The sequence below is a fragment of the Strix uralensis genome, chromosome 11 (assembly GCF_047716275.1).
Source record: "Strix uralensis isolate ZFMK-TIS-50842 chromosome 11, bStrUra1, whole genome shotgun sequence".
Classification (NCBI taxonomy): Eukaryota; Metazoa; Chordata; class Aves; order Strigiformes; family Strigidae; genus Strix; species Strix uralensis.
In genome coordinates this window covers 6,456,640-6,483,489 of record NC_133982.1, presented here as the reverse complement: position 1 = coordinate 6,483,489, position 26,850 = coordinate 6,456,640, and the positions used below count along the sequence as shown (strand labels likewise).

The following is a 26,850-nucleotide window of genomic DNA, read 5'->3' as shown; positions in this document are numbered from 1 at the left end:
GTAGAGTAAGTATTAATAAGTTATTTCTCCCTTCACTCAAAAGCTTTTGACATCAAACAGTTTTCTTGGGGTGGAAGGGGAAGAATCTAAACCAAGTATGCATCTGCCATCTTTAAAGGAGAAAACACATACAATAACAATTTATTTATTTAAAATCACAAATGTAGCTACCGAATGTGAAATGGATCTAAGTGTAAAGTTCAGACTGGAATTTCCTCAGGAGTGTTTAGCAGCATTCAGACCTGAAGTTGTTTTGGGTATAAGCATGTGTCAGTCACTTCCTGCCTGTATACTGAAGTACGAGCATTTCAGACCCTCACTTTACATGTCAAATTCAAGAGGAATTCGGTATACATTTGGGGCTAGGCTGGCTAAACCCTATCCTTTCTGAAGTCAGTGACATTTCACGTTGTCTTCAGTGCTTCTCACCTTCAAAAATGCATAATGAGACTTCTCCAGAGTAGCTTATGAGATTTTTTTAAAAAGATAATTTTGATTACTTTCTAATAATTAAATTACTAAATTCAGAGAACTAAATCAGTGAAACCATCTACTCTATAATTGCAGTTGTAATAAACACTGTAAAATCAATCAAGAGTTCATGATTAAATGGCAAGTTGCTTAAAAGCAGCAACGACTGCATTATCTCCACATCATTCATATGCACGCTATAATTAAGAGCAGGAGAATAAGACAAGATGCTTCTCTAATTCCAATGACAGACAGAGGCTGACCTCCGTAACAGATTTGTGAGGTTGTATAATAAATGGGAAGTGAGCTGTTCCTCTAGCAGTAGTGTTTTTTCAGCACTGAGTTTCTGGGTTTGAACCTCATTAACAATCCATGTGGCTCTCATTGTGTTTACACTGTCTTCTCATATTTGTGTTACAAAGCCACTGGTGAATGTACTAGCATCATTTGCTGTGATTGTAAAAACCATATCCACTGAATAACCTAGTTCAAATTCTGATCTCTGAATCAAATTCAGATTCTCATCTACTTAGATTTAGCGGGGAAGAGTGCTTGTAGCTTGATGGGTGTCTTCAGATTTGAATACCTGTGGGAAAATCTGTGCTAAACAAACCATAAAATGGGAGTTTAGGATTAACTGTAAAATCAATTAAAAGACCCGAACTCAGTAAGCAGCAAACAGGAAAAGAATGTGGTGAGGACTTTAGCTCAGGAGTATTCACTGATCATATCTCCCTGGAAAACAAGAGAATGAGGGCTGCAGAAAACTTTTGGCTGGTACATTTTTAGAACACTGGAGGCTTATCATGAGCCAAGAATGAGACGTGTTCCACCAATGCAAAATAAATCAGTGCTATGAATGAAAAAGGACTTTTGTAACAGAGCAGGGCATCAAAGTTTGGAGATGTCATCTTCCTCCTTGCACATGCCTGGTTTGTAGATGACTCCTCTGTTGTCTTTGCCTCCCTTTTTGCAGCTAAAATAAAACAAATGAATTAAACAATTGTAATTCCAATGAAGGAAAAGCACCATTGGTTACTTAAAATGACACATTATGCAAGGATGAGATTATTTTTCTCTGTACCACGTCAAATGTCACAGTGGTTTATTGTTACAAATATTTCAGGAGAACACATTCTGTGTGGCAGAGTCAATGCTGATGGCAAAGGGATCAGGCTGTAGGAACGTTTGTAATCTTAGTCTTTTTTACAGAATTTGGCTTTGGTGGCAAACAGTCTGGCTAAATGATCCCTTGTCATTACAGATTTCTTCTCCTTAAATAATGTGACCTTTGGGAGGGTTTTTTGCTAAAACTCCATTCCCCTCCTGTTTCACTTACTGTTCTAGGAAAAAATGAAAGGATTTGAAAAGCAGTTAGGAGGAGCAATGTTAGCAAAAAGAACAAGACTGGCAATTGAGAAAGAGAAAAACTGGGCAGGCCTGTTACTGACCCAGCCTGCTTGTCCCACTTAGTCTGGAAAGGGAGTCTCATTTCCTAACTGCTTGTGGGAGCAGTCAGTACTTAGAGTGGAAGGTGCTTTTGTGTTCTCCCTGGTACTCACATACAATTCCCTATTTCCTGTCCTTGCATCTTTTAAGACTTTATGTAAGTGCTGTTCCAGTAATAATTATTTTGTGGAAAAACAACCTTATATGCTTGCTTTTCACAAAAAACAATCATTCCTACAATGGCAGAATGGTGGCCACTGTGGCACAAAGGTGCAGCAAGTAGAGACCTTTTAGCCATAGCAACATACTTTGTCAATAAAATAGAATTACTTTGGAGTATATGATACGGGAGAACTGATGTCTACAGGGATAAAAACAAATCAAAGCTTGTAGGAAGAGATGGTATCTTATGATAGATTAAACATTACCACTGTAAAAAATGTGCAAGGTTTCAGATGCATAAGTCCTCCTTTGTGTCAGAAGAAAAATTTGCTTTGACTTCTTTTAGTGTGATGTGACAGCTGGACATCTTACCTTTTCCTTTTCAGTAGCCAGAAGGCTACTGCAAGAATGATGAGAACTCCCAGAACGCAGGCTATCACAACAGAAACAACAAAACCTAGGAAAAAAGGGAGAGCATACAAAATAGTTCATTTCATTTACTTGAGACAAGAAGGTTAGTCTCTAACCTGTCATAACATTTGCATTCTGCATCTGCAACTTTCCGACAGCCTGCTCATACCACTTTGCAATTATGGAATTGATAACTTTGCATAGATATACACTGGAAGGTCCTCATCCCACAAGTGGATCCACAGTTCACAATCCTGTGAATTTAGACACCTGCTTAAGTCACAAAGCCAGCATGCTGGCACAGACGTAACAGATCAGAAACTCTTTGGATTTCAGTGTATAGGAGAGCCTAAGCAAAACTAGGGAACTAAATACAGGCAATTAGGGATGTTAAATTTCATGCCTTTTGCTTTTTCAAGGCAGAAGAACACTGCTGAATGTGGACAGCTGAAGAGGGATATGCTTTGCTGTTGAGAACATTGCTTAAAAGGCATCTAAGAAGGTAAGAATGATACCAGGATATGAAGAACTGAGTGATCATGTTTGCCTTGATATGTTAAGCGTTATCATTATAATGCCATCTTTGATAATGAACTTTATTATATATTTTTGGCAATTAAAGTATTTTTTGCCTTTCCAAAGATTCTGAAGGTGAGGACTCTTTTCTTAACTGCATTTTCCCAATTCATTTACACATTGTTTTTTATATTTTATCAAATGACTGTTTCTCTCTAAGCAACATCAGAACCCTTTCAGAGTGAAGCTGACAGGTTTCATGTATTCCATCCAAATATTTTCTCTTATTAAATCAGCTGTTGAGAAAACAGAAATGCAAAACTTGGAGTTTAATCTTATCCCATTTAACCCATTAGATGCTTTGTTAATTTTAAGTCCATGGTGTTGAAGAAAACCTGTATTTTAAAAAAGGGGAGTTTTGTTATAGTAAAGGTGCATCAAATAGACAACAAAATATAACACCAAATAGATAATTGTAGAAAAAGAACTTGTAGTTTGAAGAGGAAGAGTAGGGGGCATTTCTGTTTGATAAGACCTTCCAAAATTTGGTTAGATAGTATTTCAGCATGGTGCTATAATCAAAACTAGACACCAGTTCCCATTTAACTTGTGGGCAGTGGAAAGTTTGAACATCATAATAAATTTCAGCTACATGTATGTGAAACAGATTTTATAGGAATAGATTGCTGACAGGCAAAACACATTATATTTTATATTACATTATTGCTGAATAATACTTTAATATTAGAGACATTTTGAAGTGTAATACTTGTTAATAGTGACTATGAATTTAGATTTTAATTATTAACATCAAAATGTGGATGACGGAACACTTCAGCCATTTGCATTTTTGATGCAAAGCACAGCTAAGTGGCCCCATCTTGTGGTGGCTACGCTCAGGTGAAGATGGAAGCCCTGAGTCTTGGCACTGAAAAGGCAGAAAAGTTGCTTTGAAAAACCTGCTTTAGTGGGGGCCTAGAGCGTGCGCAACAGGCTTGCTTTCACAGATTTCTGCGGTTGCCTGGCCCAAGCCATGATTCTGTGTCTGGCCTCCCCTTCCCTCCTTAATAAGTGTGCTCTGTTCCTACCTGTGGTACAGCTGCCTGCATCAGGCTGGGTGCTTGCAGCCAGCAACCAGGTGCACTTTTAATTGTGCTTTGACAGGAACCTGTTTCTTTTTTTTTTCTCTTGAGGTGAGGGGCTGCACCTGTGACGGAGCCTTTGTGACTGTAGTAGGTGGAATGTGAGATTACAGGGGTGATGAATACCTTTTTTGAAATGGGTAGAACATTTTTGTATGGTTCACTGATAGAGTCAATGAGCTTTTGTAATTAAATGTACTTAGACTGAATGGGGTTTCTATTAAAGTAGCACAGAGCAATGCCTTTCATAGCCATAGAGATCAGTTCTTGGGTGAGAACAGCAGAATGGGCAGTAACCCATACAATTCAACTCTGGTAAGTCATGCCAACTTTAAAGATACATTGAAAATTCTTTTATAGCTGGTGTCACCTCTGCATGGGAGCCAAATAATGTGGTTTAGCAAAGGGAGAGCCAAATGTTATTCTTGGGTTTGGCACTAGTTCACAGCAACAATTTTGAGAAAGTCACATCTGGGTCAAATTTTCCCCCATGGATGGAAATAATAATGCTTACACTATTTCTGTGAAGTGTTTAGAGATTCCTGGATGAAAAGCATAGTATCTGATTTTCAGATACTGGGATCATGGATTGTAACTCTCTACCTTTTACTTTCGAGTGTGATTTGCAGAGAGAAGGTAGTCAGGTGCTGAAAGGTCAGCTTAAGACACAGGTGGAAAACTGCATTTCTCATTTCTGACTGACCAGTCTGACTCAGAAAATCGCTGGCTCATAGATGCAGTTAGCAATCAGCCAAGTCCACCAGGTATTGAATCTTGATGAATTGAGAGGGTAGAAAAAGCAGAAGTTGAATCTCTAGGATTCCACGGTGAACCAGTCTTAAACATAAGGTAGCTGCTCACTCCAGAACTTCTATTATTTCAGTGTTTCTGCAGTGGCATTGCTATAGCAGGTTGTTTGTACACAGATTTAAGAAAGACCCTGCAGAGGGAGCCTTACAGTCTCAGAAACTTGGCAGCTGCATTGCAAATCCTGATTCTGCTGTTTAAAATCATTGTACATAATCCAACTTGAGCAGAAATTTGAAGGGGATTACTAAAATAGCCATTCTGGACCCAACTAATTCTCTAGTTGGCAGCTAGTGTTTGAGATTGGAGGTTTGGAAAGAGAGTTTTAACCCTCTTCCTGGTCATGTAAAAATGTCATGGGGTGAGGGTATTTCTAGTTGGCCAATCCACAAAAGCAGAAAAAGGACTGACATACTCTAGTTCTTTCCCCTTTTCACTGTTTTACCCATCTTTTAGTTTACTCAAAATATTGTTTGTACAACTAATACCAGTTTGTATATTAATCATGGGGCTATTAAGAATTGTTGATTATTTGGTAAACTTGTAATTTTCTTCTATGTTTTGGTTAGAATCTAGCAACAAGAGAACTACTAGTGTAATTCTGATTTTAAAATGAGATTAAATTGAGGCATTGTTCTATAACCATTATTCTCTGCAAGTGGTGGCATATGGACTTGATAAGAGGCATGAAGATAGGATAGAATAGAATATTATGACTTGGCTTTATAATATAGTATACAACAAGAAATCAAGGAACAGAACCAGCAAAATCCCAAGTGTGACTTGTGTATGCCCTGTATATGAGTTGTATATAGTCATAGAAACAACTTATGTCTAATGCAGAGACATATTACAGTCAAGAAACAAGGTTTCCACTTGTTAGCAACATAATACAAACAAATCAGTTCACTGATAAATTGATAGGGAGGTTGTTCTGTTGCTTATTCTCAACTCTGAAGCAGTAAGACTAAGGTTATTGCAGATCACTACAGAGAACTACATGTGAGCAGAGATTGCAGAGACTCTTCATCATGCATAGCAGAAAGGGAATCATGATCTTTCAGGAAGGGAAAAAATCTTATTTTTTGTTAACGTGTGAGCTGATGCAGACTGATGCAAAATTTTGGTAGCCAAGGGTACTCAGTATTTTGATTAGTCAGACCTTGAAACTGGGCTCCAAACTATAAATGAATTCAAATACAAAAAGAAACAATTGATCAGAGTAACTTCTGTCAGCAGTAATTCAAGAGCAGAAATAGTAGCTTTAAGTAGAAAAAAGATATAACTAAACTAAGCCAGTTTAGACTTAAATATTTAGCTATCTGCTGCTAGTAATGGGAAAGATGATAAGATACCTTTGGCAGCAAATAAGCAAGGGGCAGATGGAGAAATGACAATGAAAGCAGAAAAATGCTGTAGCTGCTTGACTGGAAAGAACTAGTGTGGATGCTTCCAGTGCTTTGCACTGTAGTCTCAACAGTCTGGGGGACCTTTTTTTGAGGTATGTGAAATGGATGCATTCCTAGCTTCCAGAATGAAGATGGGAGATGAAAACTACTTAGCTGTTTTTGGGGAAAGTCACTTTCCTAGGCCATTACAAACTGGAAGCTGTGTACAGACAGGAGGGTCCTTGAGAACCTGAACACCTTTCAAGATACTCAGAAGTACAAAGTCATATAGTGATGACTTTACTCATTGGGTGTAACATCTTCAGCTCCTTATATGTTAAACAAAAGGATATGTTGTGCAGTTTCTCTGCACCTCAAAATTGGGAAGCATCCCATCTTTGAAATCACTGCCCCTGCCTCTGTGCTGCAAGTTAAAATAGTTGTTTTTCTAGTCAGCAGCTTTCTGCTGAGTGTACAGAAGTGAGAACCTGTGATGGTTTGGATGCCTGAACTGCACTGAAAACTGTGTATTGCCTTTAGCACTGTAGCCTGCCCTTCTTTATACACCTGGTCCCTAAGGCTTCTCCTGAGGATCCACTATGTTAACTGCAGATAGAATGGTTAATAAAATAAAAGTTAGGAGACGCAGTGGTTAAGGAGATGTAGCCTTTGTCATTGGAGCTCTGGAGATTATGAATTATAGAGATTTAATGCAGAGCTGGAGAGTAGGAAGTCATGACTTGTGGTTCAAGCCATATGGTAAGTCAGCTTGGAACTGTTAAATATTTTTTACTCCAGGTAAAATAGAGAAATGAAGGCCTAAATCATTAGAACTCAGTGAGAGAAATGTGCTTAAGTAGCAAGGACAGTAGTATCAATGTACTTATATAAATAATTACTAAGTTATGTGCAGTAATTCCAGAGAAGGCACTCAAAAGAAACTTCATGGTAGAATTATGTTCCTCTTATGGGAAGCTTTAGAAAGATTTTTAAATGTTTCCATGAGAACTGAAATGGTCCCCAGCCACAGAATGACTTCTGAAATTGTCTCCGGGTTTTATCTCAAAGATGGAGTTTTGCTTCAAAGAGGGGCCGAATGATGCTGATGCTTTGCACTGCTCTGGTTGGGAATTTTGATGCAGCTAATCTCACAAAGAGACCAGCCAGCTTTTGGTGACAAATCTAAATAATCTCTGATTTCAGAGAAATGTTTTGTCTGGGATTTGTTTTGGCTGATCTTGATTTTCACTTTTCTCCTTTATAGCTTTATTTTAGAAAAGATACATTATGAAAGGGACTGTCTGCAAAGGGTAATGGCAAGAACAGCTACTGCAGTATTCCTGCAGGGAGAACTGTTCCCTGCAGTGGCTATTGTGTGAAATTTCCCAATATAGACAACTCCTGTGTTTTCAGTTCTTTCATCTAAACAGTGAAGAAACTAGCAGGCAAAGTTGAAATGATGTGCTAACATGTTTTATTAATTTGAAAGTTACTGCTTGGCCAGTCTTTTTTATGAAGTCTGCTTTTTCTTTTAAAAATCTTTTCCTCTCAATTTCAAATAGTATAGTGGCTTGCCTAGATTCATCTGCCTTCAGTGTATGTGCCAGTTTCACAACTGCTTAAGAGTATTTGTTTGCAAGACAACACAGAAATTGGAACAATGCATTTTGCGCAAACAGTATACTCAAATGTCTTACTGTGGGGCACAGCTAAGCTTCTCACCACAGATGCAGGTTTTTATACAGCTCCCACCCCCCAAAACCTATGCATTGTCATTGTGTAACACTGCATAATTAAGCTTTTAAAACAGTTCTTCCTTATGAGGTGGCAATTTTTTTTCCATTTGTAACAGTGGATCATACAATCCAGTGTTATGAATAATTTTTATTTGTCAAGTTTGAATTCCTCAAGGACCTCTTCTGATTCTGTGTAATTTCCCCAAACCAAGTCTCCCTGAAACACAAAGTTGGGATTCCCTTTAAGTGTGTGGTCTGCATAAAAACAATCCTGATACTGCTGAGAACCAGCAAATGTCACTGTTGAGACAAGGCCAACTCAAGTATTTGCGCTGACTGAAACAGCTCAGCACAACAGAGAACTGTTTAGTGTTTGGAGTGACAGCAAATATTTCTGCTAAGCACGACAAGGCTCTTTCATCTCCTTGCCTTTGATCAGAAGGTTTGCAGGGCTTGCCTGATATGCATTGTGGATAAAAGACTTCTTATATACTCTTTGAATACCTTATTCTCGTACAGTTGCCCATGCAACAGTGAAGTAAGAGAAGAAAAGGGAACAAAGTGAACTGTGAGAAAATGACATTGCTATATTTATGTAGTGGTGCAGTGCAACAGGACTCCCACTTCAGTATTTCAAGTTTACACAAATCACTGTGCCCTGTTTCTTTGCGTAGAAGCATTCATACAACTTACCTTCACGGAAGGAGATAAAAACCAGTCTTTCATGAAATTCCTGAACGTTTCGGAAGTTATCGACCATTTCCAGGGGTTCTGGGTCATCACTCTCGGTGCAGTACATGGCTGTTTCCAGTGCCAGTAACTACAAAGGGAAGCACCCTGTTCAGCTCCCAGAATACAGAAGAAGCAGTGCCAGTGTATGATCACTGAGAGCATGTTTGAAATCAAAGGGGTAGTCAAAGGGAAGAGGATACATTAAGTAATAAAGTCTTGCATGGCCTGTGAGCCCAAATACAGAATAATGTGTAAACAGTGTGACATCTCCAAACCCATACCTGTATTTTGTTTACATCCTGATAAAATTAATCCTGCTTAGTAATTATCTGCCAGGATGACTGGATGAGAGGAAGCATGATGGCCCTCTGCAGCATGTTCTCCCTAGCACAGTCTAACTCCTAAGCAGTACTAAAAGCTACTTTATGAAAGAACTCTCTACTTTGGTAAAAACATAATCTGGCAAAGCAGACAAAGTTAAGAATTGACTTTCATAACAAGAATCATGCAGTAATTTGATCAGAGATTTTGATAATAACATTTTTCTCCTGTGTTTATAATTAGGTGAATCAGAAGATAGTGATTAGGAGTTTATAGTCTATGTAAGTGGCCACCTAAGAACAAAAAAAGTTAATTAGGTGAGCACAAAAACCATAAGTTAGAGAAGAGCCAGGGGATTCAAGAGTGACAACACATCACGTGCTTTTTAGAAATTTAATGTCTACCCAACCTGTCATACTTAAATCAGTCAGGATCAAAACAGCACTAAACTACTTAGTAAATAGGGTTCAGACATGAAGCCTGAACAAAAATGATCTGGAACTGATTCATGGAAAGACTCAAAGCAAGGAGTAAGTACATAGTGAAACTAGAAATTAATCTCACTTGACTGTGACTTTTTAAGCTGGTAGTATACCAATTGCTGTGCCTGTGTCTGTCCTTTATTTATTCTGGTCAACTGAAAACGTGCTAACTACAAACAGAATATGATACTGATTTATGTCTGTTCTGTGCTGTTTTTCACACTTAAAGGATTTTAGCAATGGTCATCTTTCAGTTTTACAGGAATGTAAGCGAAATCCGGGAAATGAGAATATGCGTTTACTGTTCTTTAGCAGACACCAATAAGGAAAACACGTGCTGTATTTTAACTTGCCTGCTCTTGTGAAATTTTAACGGGGTGTCGGAAAACTGTCCAGAGAACACTAGGGTAGCAAGGAGGAGTTGTCAGGGATCCTTCATAGCGATAATACTCATCCAGTCTGTCAGGAAGAAGTTCTCGAATATTGAAACCAGGAACCTGGACCATCTGATCTAAAATAGGGGATTTATGTTAAATGCTGCATCATTACTACACAGGTAGTGTACTAGTGAAGTGAATTTGCTTTTCAGTAAGTAGGATGCTTTCAGTCATATCACTAGGAAAAGAAAAATACATTTTAACAGAGATGATCCCAGTTTAATAAGAAATACAGATTTTTAGGTTTCCTGTGTAAAAATCTTGTCTTAGATACCAAATTAGAATTCTGTAAGACAAACTGTGGCCATATTAACCAAAAAACACCATGTGCAGGAAATAAGGCCCAGTCAGAAACACATGGTGCATGCTAGCCATCCACTCTTCAGAGAAATGCACTGCATTTGTAAGTCTTTCACAGTTTGTGACAGGTTTGCCTGGGATTTCTGGACTCTCTTCAGCCAGTTCAATCCCTCTCTGGGAGACATCTGATACTCTTAGCCATTCTCAATCCAATGCAGGCTTATAGCCACTCACCCTTGTATTTCACATTCCGGAAGTGCCTGAAGATCTTTTCATAGGATGGGTTGAAGGGTCCAATCTGTAATGAGCAGACTATTAACAGCTGAACAAATCACCGCAGTCTGAATATGAGTCTTTGCTTCTGCACACAGCAGACAGAACTGTTTGGTGGTCTCTGTCATAAGGCAAGTGTCTCTGCTGTCCAGATATTCATATACTAGAATGGCATAAATACCCTTTTACTCAGAACATTAATACTATCCTCAGAAACCCAATAACGCTCTTACTTGCTCCAGAGCTATTAGAGCTGCTTTGTCGTAATGCTGTCATAATAACTGTAGTGTAGACCTCTTGTGTGCACTTTAAAGACCCTATTGCACTTGCCCGTTCAGCATGCTGTGCAAATTAAGAGAAGCCATTTCCTCTGAGAACATTGCAGGCATAAGTTCTCAACAGGCAGGCTTCTCAGACCATCTGCTGGTTTCTAGTCAAAGTTTTCCACCCACAAACATTTTTTTGGTCTGCTGCTCCTCACAGTCCAGGAAGATAAAAAATGATACTACTGGATACTGCAGGGCCACTGGCAAGGGCTATAACTCAACTATCAAACAAGACCGTGTTTTTCAACACAGGAGAATTATGTATGTAGAAGCCTCTAAAAATTTTTCTTTCAGATCATTATTATCTTTAATTGCTTGTATGTGGAGCTTTAGAGGGGAAATTTGGAAATCTGTCCTTCTGTAATCTTAAAAAAAGCACTGAATTTACTTGTTTACTGTAATCTGTGATTCAAAGAATCTGTGAAGTTTGCGACCTGAAGACTGTGGTCAAATCCTAATTACATACAGTGGCCAAAGCCTGTGCCTCTCTGCTGTGTCAAAACTGCTTCATGCTACATAGGCAGTTCTGACCAAGTGAGCTTGAAATTCACTGTTGTCTGTTGTTTGATAAACTCTACCAATCATTAGTTTGTAAATGAATGCAAAAATGGATTTAACACAGCTGAAGTTAATTTACTGAAAAACATGAGGAAATATTCAGAATTCCTCTCTTCTTAAAATTTATTCCTGTTTATGTATGTGTTGCTGGAATCTGGCCCTTTTTTGTGAAAGATAAAAGGAAGAACTTTTATTCAGCCACAGCATCATTAAATAATCTAGGTAATTTTGTATGTTAAAGGTCTCTGACTTAATGATTGAAAGCATATTCTAACCCAGAAAACCCCATTCTGCATCCTACCTCAAGAAGAATAGCCAAAACCGCCAGTCCATCCGCTTTGTCCATTGCTGCTGTTACATCTGGATATTTCTCAGAGTTATAATGTACAATATGCAGCTACAAAGAAGGAGATAGTATGTTATGGTAATGTCTGGGGCATGCTCACATTTTCTGTTTCACAGCTAAAAAGGACCAGTGCAGCCATCTCAGGCTAAGACAATACAATGAGATCCCTCAGTGATTTCTGTGTGTAGTGGAAGATCTATTTAGAGAAAAGCAAAAGGTCCTGGAATTCCCACTCCCAGCCCCGCTGTAGCTGAGTTACACCCTCCCTCTACATAATGGGGCGGGGGGAAAGAGGCTTGATCACTCCAGCTTCAGGGTATCTTGGAAGGAATACTTGTAATTTTTTTCTGAAAAAGTAACACCTTAGCACTCTTGGGGCTCTCTGATGTTTAGAATGCAAAACTTGGTGTTAAATCTAACTGGAGAAGAAATGGATTCCTAAAGTGCTGTTATGCAAGCAAATTATTCTGACTAATTTCTTTTTTAATTTTGGGGTAAATATCCAATTGGTACTGCTTTTCAAAGTCTATTCCTGAATCTATAATTTAGGATTAGAAAAGAACAGTTCTTCACTGGATAGAAGAAGGCAAGTAAAGGTAGACAGAAGAGCGAAGTCGTGCAGGTTACAGAGAAGAACCAAGGTGTCAGATGTCTAGCAATTTGCTTGAAATTACTCAAGTGACTCAGTGTCAGCCCTGAGTTTAGAACCTAAATTCTAATTCCCTGACTTGTGACATATTCATGAAAGTACACGGGAGTCCATCCTTTTTTGTGGTGCACAATGCATTTTTTTATTATATACCCACATCATAAGTACTTGGATTAGAACCTTGCAGTCTTTTACAGTCAGTCATATACCCAAGATAAAGATCCCAACAATGGCACCTGCCCGGCCTTCTTTGTTTCTTTTCTTTATCTGAGCTTGTCTTACCTCTGCTGCAAAATGCTTCCCACTGACTGTGTGCTCTGAGCCTTCTGACTTGTTTCTGTTTCCCCAGTGTAGGTGAAGCTGAGATGCAGTGTATTCAAATGGGAGGTTTCTGATGTACATAGTAGGCGACAGATACATTTTCACTGTAAGCAGACGAAGACCAGTTGGGAGCAAGTGGTACCACAGTTTTCAAGCACAGGGCAAATAAAAATACTCTGTCTAAGTATATTATGTATGAGCGTGAGCAAAGCAGATTCTTAACTTAAATCCATCTCAGTCTGTGGTAGGAGATAAACACTTTAGTTTTCTTTAACCCTTTACAGGGAATTGAGGAGAATTTAGAATATAACCTTTTTCTGTTTTCTTAAACTAAAGGAATTGAATGTGGGAATTGTTGCTGATGGAAATCTTTCTTCTTCCTGAAGAATGCAAAATTATTTCAGTTTTATTGAAGAGACAGTTATTGACATGTGGAAGCAAAACTTAGGCTCATGTGCCTTCATTCAATCCCCTTATAATGGTTGCAAATAACTTAATAAATTAATATTCCTCATGGTATTTTAAAACTCTTGTTATAATGGAACTCCTCTGCTTCTTAATCTTTTAGCATCATACGGCAAAACCAAATAAACTTCCCTCTCTCCCTGCCCCCTCCCTCCTCAAACCCAGAGCATTGATGTCAAGCAGCAAGATAATCACAGGCCTTAAGAATTAGCATTTCTTCTCTTGACATGCTGCAGGGAGACCTTTGTGTGTATTACCCTCCCTTCTGCTCACTAATGCTCTCCGAAGTGGAAGACGGGCTGGGTTATTTTTTTTGTATGGAAATTACAGTAGTAATTCTCAACTCAGCAGAAACTGAGTTGTTCACTTGAGAAGTTTGATACTTCATAAAACAATGGTTTATGTAAAGATCAGATTGATTTCTTTGCAATTTATCTTTATTATTTTCCAGTGTGAATACAGTTTGCTTCTGGAGTGTCCCAGATGTGTTTTGCAGGAGAAATAAGGCTCAAAACCTTAATGAAGGAACAGCTGGAAGCCTATGTGTTTTTATGCTAGTGCTAAAAAGCTTTTTTCTGAGCTCTACTATTTTCAGTCCAGCTGAAGTATGTAATTGTATCTGGATTAGCTGGCCAGTGAGGCACATTAATTATATGTAGGAATAACTGATACCACAATGCTAAACATCCTACTGGTTTCCTCTCTAGCCATAAGAGAAGATAGCAGATGGTGTAATGATCACTCTAACAAAGGCTAATTTTTCATTACTCAGAGCAATTAAGGTTCGTATCTGAATGAAGTTTCTAGAGTAGGTTGCATGTCCCCTGCTTTCTAGGAGGGCATTGACCTTAGAAGTGAATTCCTGTTTTTATTGAGGGTGGGATATGTTTTCATCTTGGCTTTCATTAGGAAGCAGTTGAACTTCTTGTTTTTGGGGCAAGATGTGACAGTGTTAGTGACATAGACTCTATGAGGAGTTTGCTTTTACTTGTGTGAGTATTATGTGAGGGACAGTCTCTCAGTGTTGTTCTTTTGTCCCCACCTGCTCTCTGGCACCATTAAAGTCCACAGTGACATTTCCTTCTCTGTCTATTGCCTGTCACTTCCATCAGCCTGATACATTCAGCTGTGACAGTACAATCTTTCACTCAGAACCAAGAAAGGACCTTAGGAAAAGAAGGTTCACAAGGAGAGGGTGTTCCAGCCATTCCTGGTCTAAAGCAACCTGGTTTTGGTGGAGAAATTGATGAAAAGGAAAACCAGTAACCATGCCCTAAGAGATTGGTCCTTACTGAAGAATGGGCTTATGATGTTCTACAGAGTAGATTTACCCCACTAAAGTGAGGAAAAAAAGAGATGTTTGCATGTTGGGCATCTTTTAACTGAGCATGCCAGAGAAGAGCAGAGGCACAGGCCATTTTAAAACACAGGTTCTTTTGATGCTTATGCAATAGAGGAGGCTACAAAGAAGGAGGGCCTTATAACTGTTCTTATTTCTATGTCTTCAAATGTTTCAGGAAGGAACAAAAAACGGTGGGACTAGCTTACTGGTATTGTATAATGTGTCCATGTAGTAGACATTTATGAGACTGCATCTTCTCTGCTTTTACCTCATGTACTGACACTTTGATTTAGTACTACAGTGGAGGCCATGTTTGTATGCTATTTCTAATTATTTTCTGTCTTTTTATCTATCTGTCTTATTTTACACTAAAGAGGTTTCGATCTCAAGTCAAAGGAACAGAATGGTACTCCTGGCTTTTTTTTTTTTTTTCCTCCCCTCCCTCATGTAATTCAGCTGAGCTGATTTGATTAGGCAGGAATGTCGGAGACTCATTGCACCCATATTTTTTCAGTTTATTCTTAACAGAATCACAAAGTCTGTTTCTGTTTCAAAGAACTCCAACCAAAGTAATATGAAAAGCTCAGGAATTAATTGTGACATGCCCCGAGTTTATTTAAAAACCACAGTCCATTCAGCTCACTGCAAATCCATTTGTACTTAGTATATTCCCAAGTTTCCCTAGCCTGTTCTCTAGATATAGGTATGCTGATGTGAAGGCTTCATCATCACAGCTTAATTTCATCTGATAATCAAAGTAGTTCACCCATGAAATAAAAAAATCATAAACTTCAGCAACTCTTTCCTTCACAATCCCTTGCTGTCATTGAGCTCCCTTACCTGAATGACCATTATTGGTCAATGTAAACTGGTCAGTGGAGGGCACATTATAGCCTATGAATTCTAAAGGCAAGAGATTAGAATCATACTGGAGAATATCTTTGTGGAAATCTATTGGCGATTGGAATACTCCTCCACAAAATGGGTATTTCTTTGGCCAAGCCTTCTCTCCATCAGGACCTGCATAAAGTAACAAAGAGACACATTTGTCAAGCCTTAACCATGTAATTAATATAAAAACTCCCGTTTCAACCTTTGCCCAAAATTTGGAAGAGGATCCTTTTCTGAATTTTTAAGACTTTCTTTTTTTAAACTTAATTTCATCTTTCTAGTGTGCGTTAGTTAGAAAAGGGCCAAATGCCAACAAAAATCTCACATAGAGACACTTTAACGCCCCTCGATTTTTTTGACAATCTCAACTGCTGTTGATGTTATACTTTGGGGAGCTGCAGGCCTGGTAGCTCACCAGGTTAGGCCTGCAGGCAGCAGCACCACAGCCAGCCACAGTGCCTGTGACCCTCTGGTGACGGTATTGTCTCTCTTCAGAGCCCACAGGCATGACAAGTAGAGTTTGGATCTGTGACAGTATTTGGATTATTTACTGACATGAATTACTTTTCCCTATGGAAGTAACAGGCATATGTGCAGTAATGCAACTCTTCAAGCCTTCTGAAGAGAATTGCTGAAAGAAGTTACTTCATGTTAGCAGAGGAAAGTTTCCATACTTTTCAGTACACAGAAACCCAGACCCTTATAAACTTTTCCTTATCACACAAATTGCCTGGCTCTATCTAGAAATATTGCATAACCCACAGTGAAAAGCTAAATTGCAAAAAAGGGAAGGTGTAATGATAATTTGACCTGCAATAACTTGCTCAAACTCTGGTGAAACTGTTCTTCATCACAGTCTTTTGCCCTAGGTAGGATCTACAAAGAATAGATAATATCAAGAGGTTTCTAATTGTGCCTTTGATTTAATTACACATTAATAGCTAGCAGCTGTTCACAAGCTGGATTTAAATACCAGAAGAGGTACTTGCAACTTGTGTTTCTCCTTGACTCTGAAGATTCATGATGATTCTTTCTAAGGCAGGAAGGTCTTTTGGGATCACCCAGCCTGATCTGTGGAACACAGGCTACTGGACCTCCCTGGATTAATTTCTACTTCAATGAGTCCATATCTTTCAGAAGGGAGAAAACATCTACTCTTCCTTTAAGCGCTGCAGGTAAAAGATACTTCATTAGTGCCCAATGGATATTTACTCTCCATGACAGCTTGCTTTTCACTGTGAGTTTGTCGAGCTTTGACTTTGTTTAGATAGTCATTGCTTTTAATCCTTTGATTAGAAATTAAAGAGCCTCCTGTTAGCATGCTTTTGTTCCTCATTGAAGCACTTATAGAGGATATAGTTTCTCAATTCTCTTAGACTAAATAGATTGAGTTCCTTGAGTCTGTGGTTAGAAGGCTGCTTTGAAGTCTCTCCAGTACGTTAACATCTTCCATGAATTGTGAATGCCAAAGTTTAATGTTAGATTGGGTCATTAGTGGCAAAGCAAATTCAGATCTTTTCTGAAGGAAAATTAACAGTTGGGAGAATATTAGTTTCCAAGACAGTTTCCAAAGATACAGATAGTGGAGGTGAATCTGACAAACATAGTGCATGTGACAGAATCGGCAAGTTCATTTCTGGTGCTAAAGGCAGACTTACTTCCTTGTTAAAGCTCTTTAAGATTATTCAAGACATAGGTTAGCACATGACATTGTTTGCAGTGTGGATACTCAGACTCAATCAGCGCTTTTCAGTATAAATAGGCCTTGATGTTGCTGTAACTTTCATCTTTGACTCCAGTTTGCTGCCAATCACATTAATTTTCTTCCACTTAAATCTTCATGGTACTATCTTAAAGTTCTTAAAATTATTCTTAAAAGCTAACAAATGTTATGCTGACATTACAGAAGACCGTATACTATCCTCTACATCTTTTTTGGCAAATAACAGATCCGTCCAGAAGAGCATAAATTCCATACTATGGGATATACATGCTCAGAATATTTCCCAGGAAAATATATATCAGGATATACCAGGATGTTGTAGTTTCTTGAGGCTGAAACTTGATGTGCAAGACAATGACACTAAAATTTAACACTTTTCAGGGAGGTAAGACTAAAGCAGTGTCAGAAAAATTGGTGAGAAGCCTTTATTGTAAAAAGACTTCAGTAGTATTAAAAGGTTTGGGGCATCTGTGCACTGATAAGATAGCGAGTTTGCAAGAAGACTCTAATATATTACATATCATAGATTTGGAGACTTGATCATTAAATAGGTAATTTTTAATTGATGCATAAAATAGAAGTCTAGTCACAGCCAGTGGAAACCATGTCATGAAGTACCACTCACTTGTTCAGTACTATGTTTGGGTGAATTGAATGCCCTTAAGAGTTGGCAACAGTGTATGGGAATTTCCACACCAACATCAGCAGTTCAGAAGGAAAACTCTTGTCTTTTGAATAAAATGCTGTAGTTACTGCAGTCTTTATGTACTTTGATCTTACTAGCAGTTATCCTTTCCTTGATATAAATCTGCAACTCCACTCACAGGCCTCTAAGCTACAGCAGGTTTTGCTTGTTTCTCACTCCTGCTCAATTAAGAAAAACAACCAAACAAAAAATCTTTTTTGGTACAAAACTAGTTTTTTGAGAAATTCTGCCACATTCCTAATTTCAGTGCCTCAAAACTCCTGTCTCAAAGAGCTGAGTTCATTGCTGCTTGTGTTTGCATATGTGAAATTTGGATTTCCATGGCAGATAAACCACACAGCTGGAAGGCGTTTCTCAGCTAGCTCTGTTGAAAATAAATGATTGATTGTGAACCAGATTTTCCTTTTTCTGTGCCAGCACATTCAGATAAATTCAGTGGAAATCACATTGTGTTTATAAAGGTTCTGTCTGATCACTACTGAGTAAATAGCATGTGGATGTGTTAAGATTGGCCTGTACTAGTCCCAATAGGTATTAACATAAGTATTGCAAAAATATCTTAATAGTTAATTTCCTTCTTTTTTGACAACATTTGTGGCAAAGGGAAAGACCCAGGCATCTCAGATGATGTTTACTGCTATGAGGATCCTGTCAGGACTCTGTCAGCAGAGCAGTAATTGTCCCATGGACCTGTCCTACCCACCCAACACTACCTATTCAGCTGTTGGAAGTGACCAAATCAAGGTACGGAGGAGCTGTTGATATGGGTGGAAGTAGGACCCGTCCTGCTGCCACCGCTCCCAATGCAGCCATGAACACTCCCAGCTGTAGGGGGTGCAGGTTCAGGTTGCTCATATCCAGCTTGTGGGCTGCCTTCTTTTACATGAGTTTCCAGGACCACATTCCCCTACCACACTAAATAACCCTGAGCCTGGCTGTGCCCTCATGGCTATTTTATAAAAGATGTCTGTAAATAAAGTAGTAATAATTCTTTGGATAGTCTTGCTGCCCAGCTGCACAGTGAGCTGAGCAAAATACTCTCAGCACCATGGCTGCATGTGTCTATTGCATCATCTACTTCAGCAGCTTTGAGCTTTCCCTGTATAAGCCTTCAGTCAGCCCTGCAGCCCTAGCACTGCTGGGTGATGAAGGGCAAGTGTTCTTTGACAGTGGTGTCTGCTCCCAGGATGAGTACATTGGCTGACTTAAAAAAAGAAGAAAACAGGCCTATGAGACACCAGTGTTACCAACAGACTTTTGCTCTGATAACCAATTAATATTCATATTGCTTGAGCTTCTCACAGGGTACCCAAGTTCTCTTGATCTGAAGTAAACTAATGTAGGAAAATGCATCAGTAATGCAGGGAATGTCTGTGGTATTTTTGCAGCCAGGCAGAGCACTCTGCCCTGTTTTCAGCTGGCTGAAAGCTGTATAGCTGCCATTAGCCCAGAGCTGCGTTAGTAGCGAAGGCTGAGAGTCCAGGCTCCCTGCCACACTAACGTGCCCGCATGGTTTCCATTTTGCTCAGACCACAGGCAGAGCTCAGTCATACCATTCTGTGTACATATATCCAATATGTGTATATCTTCCACATGTGTCCAGAGGTAAGCTTGTGAAATAGAGGAATTGCCAAGGGCTGTAGCTGTCCCTGCTACTTCTTTCAAGTGCTGTATGAGAAATTCTGGGCATGTTCTAGTGTGTTCACTAAAGCTGGCATTTCCTAAGGGGATGTGGAGGGGTCTTAGCATAGGTCCTCAGCACCTCACTGAGTTGAGGTAGAGTATTTGGCAACAATAGAATTAAAGAGTTTGCAAGTTCAATTAGCCTGATGTCTGTTAACAGCAGTTCTTGTGTTTACATTGTAGTGTGAAGTTGCCCCCTCACATGCTAAAGCATGTTAATAATTCCATTTGCACTGTTACTTTAAACTTGGCTGTAAAGCTAGTGTTCTCCATTGTAGCTGCTTGTCCACTCTCAAGGAGTGATTCTGTTTCTTTGATTTCATTCCAGCCCTCCTACATTACAGCAGCAGAAAGCCAGAATCCAAAGAACTGAAGCCCAGCTCTCCAATTCCACCAGCTCTCTTCTGGGGCAGAGGACTTCAGGCCTGCACCTTTCAGCCACACAGCAACATTGTCAAAAGCTGCATGCATGTGGTGTTCTGAGCTATGGGGCATTGGAACAATTCTTTTAGTTCTTTAGCTGAAGCACTTTTCTCGTGATACACTTCATCTACTTTGTCCATTTTACAGAAGGTGAAGCAGTCCATCAGAGGACACACAGTGAGCCTGTGTCAGAGGGGGCTGAGTGCTCATGCCCCAGCTCATTGGCCTGTGCTGTTTCTTCCAGGAACTTTTTCTCGGGCTTTATATAAGAGTAATGAAATCAGGAAGAACAAATAGCATCACTGCAGTTTGGCTAAGGAAGAGGCAAATAGAGGAGAGGCTTAGCTTCTATATTTATTGTATCTAATGCAGTAGTTTCCATTATAACCAGGCCAAATGCTCATTTCTTTGGAATGCCGTGCTGAAAAGATAAGGCCCGATCACATCCAGTGTCATCTTGCTTTGCCACCATGCCCTGAGCTGCTAGTGCTATATCAACATTCAGTTTTACATATTGTCATACTGAACAAATAGAACTCTCATTGACAATCAGCACCCGGATTTCTCCTTCACCCTTAATCTTGTACCTTGACCCTCATCTTGACATCAGTCTGTGCTGTGATTATAATGGCTTGACTTTTCCTTCCTGTTGACTTCATTTTAGTGGGAGGCATTGCAAAGTGTTGCAGAGATAAAGGTAAATGGTGGAAGGTGTAGGCTGCCATAAGGAACCAGGGTCAGTAGGGGAGTATGGAGAGACTCTTTTCTGGCTGACTGCAGTCTCTCTAAATTGCCATTTTTCCCTGTGCAGACCAGTGTTCTACCTGTGCTTTTTTCCAGGTATATGAAAAGAACTATTCTGTACAAGTTCAGTTGCCTTTTTAATTTTTTTGAAGTTGCTTTTATATGTTTTTGTAGATATATTTGAAAATCAGTAGTTGAAGGGAAAAAATAAGAATCTGGTTTGTGAACCTTCTCTCTATCCTCTAGTATACGTTAGAAAGCAGACTGCAGTATGGAAGTGCTTAACAGGAATTGATGAAGTTGGGCACTGAGAATAACATACCCTGAAATAAACACTGGTACTCAAATTCCCGGTAAGGGAGAACTAACTAATTTAAACAAGCATTACCCTGGGAAGGAGGGCAAAGATGGTAGTAAAAGAAGTCTTGCTTTCCTTACTACCCAGCAGGGTTATGTTCATGTGATGGCTGCTGTCAAGGTGGAGAACCCAGGCTTTTGTTATTCAAACTGTGTCAAGCTTTTTTTTCCTAATGGAAATGTGAATTATATGTATGCACACTGGCAGTTAGATTAATACCTATAGAGATGCAGCTGACAGTTTTCCTTTTGCTTATGTGAAGCAAGTCAGGTAAACTGGAGAACAGCCAAAGGGAGTAGTTATTAGCAGCAAGTTCAATCTCAGAGGTTCTTTGTGTTGTCTTGGAGCAGCACCAAAGGCTTAAGAACAAGCATTTTTTGCTGAGATTCTCAGTACTGCCTACTTTTCTGTGGGCATGTGGCATATAAAACACTAATGTGAATGAGGAAATAACTGGCTAGAGGATTTGATCAATTAAAAGAAAATCTCTAGATAATTCTTCTGCCTGAGCAGTCATCAGATCCTTCTGGGTTAGTAGCTGACTTAGGGGACTAGTGTACAAAATAACACTGCTTTCCTGAATATGATTTATTCTACTTTGTCAGTGCTGGGATTTTCATGGAGCCGAGTCTCCAGTAAAACCATACAGGTGACTTGCTGAACTCTGACTCTACTTAAAAATGAAGACCCATGTGGGTAGGGAGAGGTATGCTCTTTGCAGAACTAGACTGAAATGTGCTGCTGGTCTGTGACTGGTGGGGAAATGGAGGGCCTTGGGGAACCTCTGCAGTTGTAGTGCCAGCCTTAGTCCGCTGAAGTTCCTCTCATTCTGCAAGGCAATTTAGAACTCAATAACTGACTCTCAATCACCCAGATACGAAACCTGATGGATGAATAACAGATTTCAAGACAATGGGCCAGTTGGTTCTCACCAGAATACATTTGGCATGTTGTCCTTAAAATACAGAAAAAAAGCCACAACTTAGTATTTACAAATTAGTTAGTACTTACCAATATAAGACCATTTTGACCCTGTTTAAAGACAAACGAAATATTAGTGTCAATATTTGATCTTACTCTGTAAATAAACAAATTGCCACTTAAACCCCCGTACTGAATTTTGCAGTACTTTTAGCTGTCTTTCTAGCCCCAGATGTTGAGCAAAACACAGACTCTTTCAAAGATTTTGAACCCTTCTCACCCAAATTACAGCTATAATTATCCCTGTGATCCTACCCATAGGGCTTGACTTTCTTGTGGTCATTTAAATCCTGGGGCGAAACTTTTGTCAGTCCAGGGTTGGTTTTGGGGTTTTTTTTGGTTTTTTTTTTTTTTTTTTTGGAATAGCCACAGACTCTGTGTGTCTGATTTTTTTTTTCTGGTTAGGAAACTAAGGAATATAAATGCAGCATAGCTATAATGAACTCCCTCATGACTAGTTGAGTCTGAAAAACATCAGTGTATTGCCACTGAGAAATGATGGACAGTCATTTCTGTACAGTTACTCGGATTTGCCATCTGAAACAGATAGGAATAGATGGACTTTGAGAAAAGGGAGTATGATACATGAACCCATGTAACTCAGAGAATTCTGGGAGTTTGAGTGAGTGTTAAAATTATCAATATTCATCCATTGCTTAAGGAACTGAACTTGGGATAGTGTCTCTGCATGTCTTTGGAAATGTCTTGACTTAATAAATGCTCTTTTAAATGATTTTTCTTTCTTTGGTCCTGAAACCTACTTACAGTCATTCAGCTTACTGTCCTGACAGACCTGAACAGTTTTGGTTATCAGGCTAATGCAGATTTTTACTCTCTGCAAATTTCTACTTTCTGCTTAGAAAACAGTCCTGAATTATGAATCTTGCAAACACTCAGTGTGCCTGCGTGTGCATGCATTCATGCAGACAAATATTTATCCTCACATGCACATGTCTGCTCAGTACATGATTCTTGGCTTCATTTCTTGTACTCTGAAGTGTGTAGATAGAGATACAGCTCTTCTCCAAAGAATGTTGTGTGAAATGTTTGGGATTAATTTGTAGGGATGTGCAAAACAGCTGCACTTAGCTCTTTTGTATTGATATATGCTGGGAACACTAAACTCTCTAATTCCAGTTTGTTAGGACCAGTGTGCCTTGTTCTTTTACACTGGAATTTTCAAAGTGAGGTCTGTGTAATCACCCTGGCTGAAGTCCCCAGGTTCTTCACATAGCAGAATTCATGCACTGTCTTAGATTTCAAGATGAGAAACCTCATTCTCCTCTTCCCTTCTCTCTGCAGGGGATTATTTCTTACTGAGTTTTTTTTGGGGGTGCTTGTGTCCTCTGGTCAGCACATTCTGTAGGTAAAACTTGTATGAAGGTAGCAACGGACTGTCAGCAGGTTTTAGAAATCACCACATCCTCATCTGATCAGGGTTTGAAGCAATATTGGCTTAACTACAATAGCTACTCTCTGCTCATGCTCTTACTGCCTATTAAAATGTGTACAAAGTGTCAAAACTATGATTTTTGTGTTCTAGAACAACCTTAAAACAGTCAGTTTCAAAGATTTTCAATATTTTGGGTGTTTATGCCAATTGAAACAAAAATAAATGAAAGATTAAAGTCTTTAGTCGAGTGGCATTTTCCTTAGCCTGTGAGCATTTTGATGATCTCCAATTCACTACCATTATGACTTTACTGATGAGCACAATAATAGCAACAAATGTAGGTAGGGCTGAGGCACATTTAATGCTTATTTCATCTTAGATCAGGAGATGAATGGATGACCAGATGACAGAATCTTCTTGATTTTTGTCTAAATTAACATGTAGATCTGCAAAAGTGATTTGCTGCCATCCTCAGACTGTGAGCAAGATTGCTATTACCCTTATTCTGCTTGATAATGGAATGAGAATGAGGCAGACTGTCAGACAGTCTCCCCAGATTGGAAGAGAGTCAGTAGAGTGTGATGCACATCTAGAAGGGAACTATCAACAACTTCATAACCTGCAAGCACTCTCCTGCCTCTTTGTTCATGTTGGGGTGAGTGCTGATGCACTGTAACACAGTTACATGCTCATGTAGAGGAGGTTCCTAGAGCCAGTGTATCTGTGTTTCACTGATCAATATCCAGGGAATAAATATGTTTCCAGTATCACTTGGGAGCTGGGAAAGTGGGAATGGTTTTAGTTGTGATAATCTCCCTTAGTTGTGTCTCTGATTTGGGAAGATGTTAGAGATAGGCAGATGCTGTAGCTTTTGCCATTTCTGGGTACTGGGTGTCTAAGATAGGAATTCTCCAGTATTCCCTTCAGGACGTATCATAAGACATATCTTTTTGACACATCCTTGCACTTCCATACCTTCTGTTTTGTCAGAGAAAGCAACTGGAAAGCACCAAGCTTTGTTCTGTTATTCTGGAGAGCACCAGGCTCTAGGAACCTCTGCCCTTCAGGTGGGAGATTCTGCTAGAGAATATAGCCATTTTTCAGAGGTTATATGCCCAAAATAAGAAGGTGGCCTTAAAAGTTTGAATTCCACCCCTTATGTAGCTCATGTGAAAAAAAATTGGTAAAATGCTTGTCTTAGCAGAGCTTTGTAAGAAACCAACAGCTATGGATTATGATTGAACCTTCAAGATTTTCATCCCATGAATATACGTGCTGAGCAAGTTCTCTCATACAACCCTTTACAATGATTCTCCCTCATATCTTATAATCACACTAGGTGGGTTGTAATTAGCTTGAATGGATGAAAATTGACTATAATCAGCTTGAATAGATGAACATTAACTCCTAAAAGGAGAGTGAGGAGCGCTGACTTCCTGAAACTAGGCCTGTTTAAATATAAGAGAATGAGGTCTAGTATATGGGGTGCTTCACAGGGATTGCATTCTTTTCCTCTGGTTTAAAAATAAACAGGGCAGAGGGAAAGATGTGATGCTTCCACTAACTCTGAGAAGGGCCAGTCTCTGCTTCATTCTGTGAGAAACAAAAGGATCACAAAGGAAAGCATACTGAGCATGCAAGAAGTCTGTAACACAAACTAAATCAGAGGACAAATCTCTTTTTCCTGTATATATCAGAATACCCATTCTGAGAATTGAAATAAGGATACTAACTCCAAACAACTGCAGACTGCAACAATATACAACTTTGAACATGCTATTGAAATAGTAATAATTAAAACATGCCAGTTTTCTGCATACATTAGCTGCCCTAAGTTACAAGTGACAATAAAATAGAAAGCTGAAAGACTTTACCATTCAACGGCGCTTGCACTGAGAGTTGTATCTTTAGGAGGAAAATAAGCACAGTAGCAACTGTGACTATACTGAAGCTCTTGGCTGACATCTCAAGGAAAGACTTAAAATACTCCGACAGTTCACAGGTTTCTCTGTACTCTGAAGAAACTCCCTTGTAGATATGTGGCAAATAGCAGAATGCACACATACAAAGCTTCTGCTAATGAGTTATTGCCCTTCTCTCTCCTTGTCTCTCTCCTTCCTTGTAGGGCTGCTTTTTATAAAGCTCCTGAGACTCAACCCAAAACAAATGATGTAATCAGACCTGCCTCTGGGTCACAGCACCCTCAGAAAACTGATCATACCCTTCATTACCTCAGTTTTAGTGAGCTGCACAGAGGGCAAACTCAGCACTTAGAGAGTAAATTTAAATGCGGAACTTCAGAAATTATTTAGCAGAGACACAAATGCTTAAAAAAGCTGTCCTCTTATGGGCCATACCACAGTAGAGTTTTTCTAGCCCATTTCAGAGTCTCCCTCAACTCCCTTTTTTGGATCAGTGTGATTTAGCATAATGGACCACTGTGAGGACTGGACGGAGGAGAAGAGAAGTGAGGCTGTGTGTGGAACACTTAATAACTCAGAGGGACCATGGACACTTCCCATGAAAACCGTCCAGCTTCTCAGGGAGGGATTTTTTCTAAGCTGAAAGCTTTTGGAACTGTGAGAACACATGAAACAGGGAGGAGTGAAAATTCATGAAGAAACAGCCCCAGAGTCTAATGTTATGTTCCAGACATGTATGGAGAGGGCTAAAGAGGAGGACAGTGTATAAGTTAATGTCGTCTTCTGAAGGTGACTGAGGAATAACCTCTTAAACTGAGTACACCATGGATAGCTGAGGAGTGGAAGGTGGGATTGGTTTTAGTTGAGTACATTATTATTTATGATTGTTATTAACTGCTTACTACATCTCAGTACCAGCTTTGTAGCATGTATTATTTTTGATTGGTCAAACTTTATTTTCAGCATCTTTATTCATCAACTACTGTTTAATTGCTCAATGTTATTAGACTTGCTACCATCATTTACGAAGCTGGTAAAGGGAAGGGAAAATTGACTGGAGCATGGCTCACTTCTGCCTAGATCTCAGGTAGAAACCTGCTGTAGAGCATGATTCTGGCCTATTGCTGCTGTTCACCTGTAGCCCTAGCCTCCCAAGCTAGGCAGAGGCAGGCTGCAGAGAGCAGCAGCAACTAACTAATGTCTTGTAGCCTTTTAGAAAGCAGCTGTTGTTGAGCTGACTCTGATACTCTGCTTAGTATTTTGTAAACCTAGATTGTAATTCTGCTTGTTTTGGTTCAGCCAGATGTAATCTAGAGGGAGAGGGTGTGAGCTATAGTGAAAATGTTTTTAACATGGCTTTTTAAGTGCGGTTGTCCAAAAAAGAGGGACACT

At 39.3% G+C, this 26,850-nt stretch overlaps 2 protein-coding genes across 2 annotated transcripts in view; one reads left to right on the top strand and one right to left on the bottom strand.

Moving 5' to 3' along the window:
• Positions 1–26,850, top strand: part of USP3 (ubiquitin specific peptidase 3) — a 102,662-nt gene that overhangs the window by 8,126 nt on the left and 67,686 nt on the right. The window contains exon 3 of the mRNA XM_074880981.1: positions 2,913–2,995. The gene's annotated coding sequence lies outside the window, so the exon portion shown is untranslated. The remainder of the gene's footprint in view (positions 1–2,912; positions 2,996–26,850) is intronic.
• Positions 1,266–25,608, bottom strand: CA12 (carbonic anhydrase 12). Its single transcript, XM_074880983.1, has 10 exons — positions 25,411–25,608; positions 22,174–22,194; positions 15,475–15,654; positions 12,789–12,931; positions 11,813–11,908; positions 10,589–10,652; positions 9,971–10,128; positions 8,776–8,902; positions 2,455–2,539; positions 1,266–1,447 (listed from the first exon to the last, which is right to left on the bottom strand). The coding sequence occupies exons 1-10, from the start codon at positions 25,598–25,600 to the stop codon at positions 1,363–1,365; spliced, it is 1,149 nt and encodes a 382-aa protein (XP_074737084.1). The 5' UTR covers positions 25,601–25,608; the 3' UTR covers positions 1,266–1,362.

What these genes read in the sequence shown, in the direction of transcription:
- CA12 (XM_074880983.1), bottom strand. Translation starts at nt 25,600, where the DNA reads ATGTGTGCATTCTGCTATTTGCCACATATCTACAAGGGAGTTTCTTCA. An exon ending in TTTTGGCTATTCTTCTTGAG is followed by an intron (nt 10,653 to 11,812) that starts GTAGGATGCAGA and finishes TGCTCATTACAG; the next exon opens with ATTGGACCCTTCAACCCATC. An exon ending in CCGGAATGTGAAATACAAGG is followed by an intron (nt 10,129 to 10,588) that starts GTGAGTGGCTAT and finishes CCCCTATTTTAG; the next exon opens with ATCAGATGGTCCAGGTTCCT.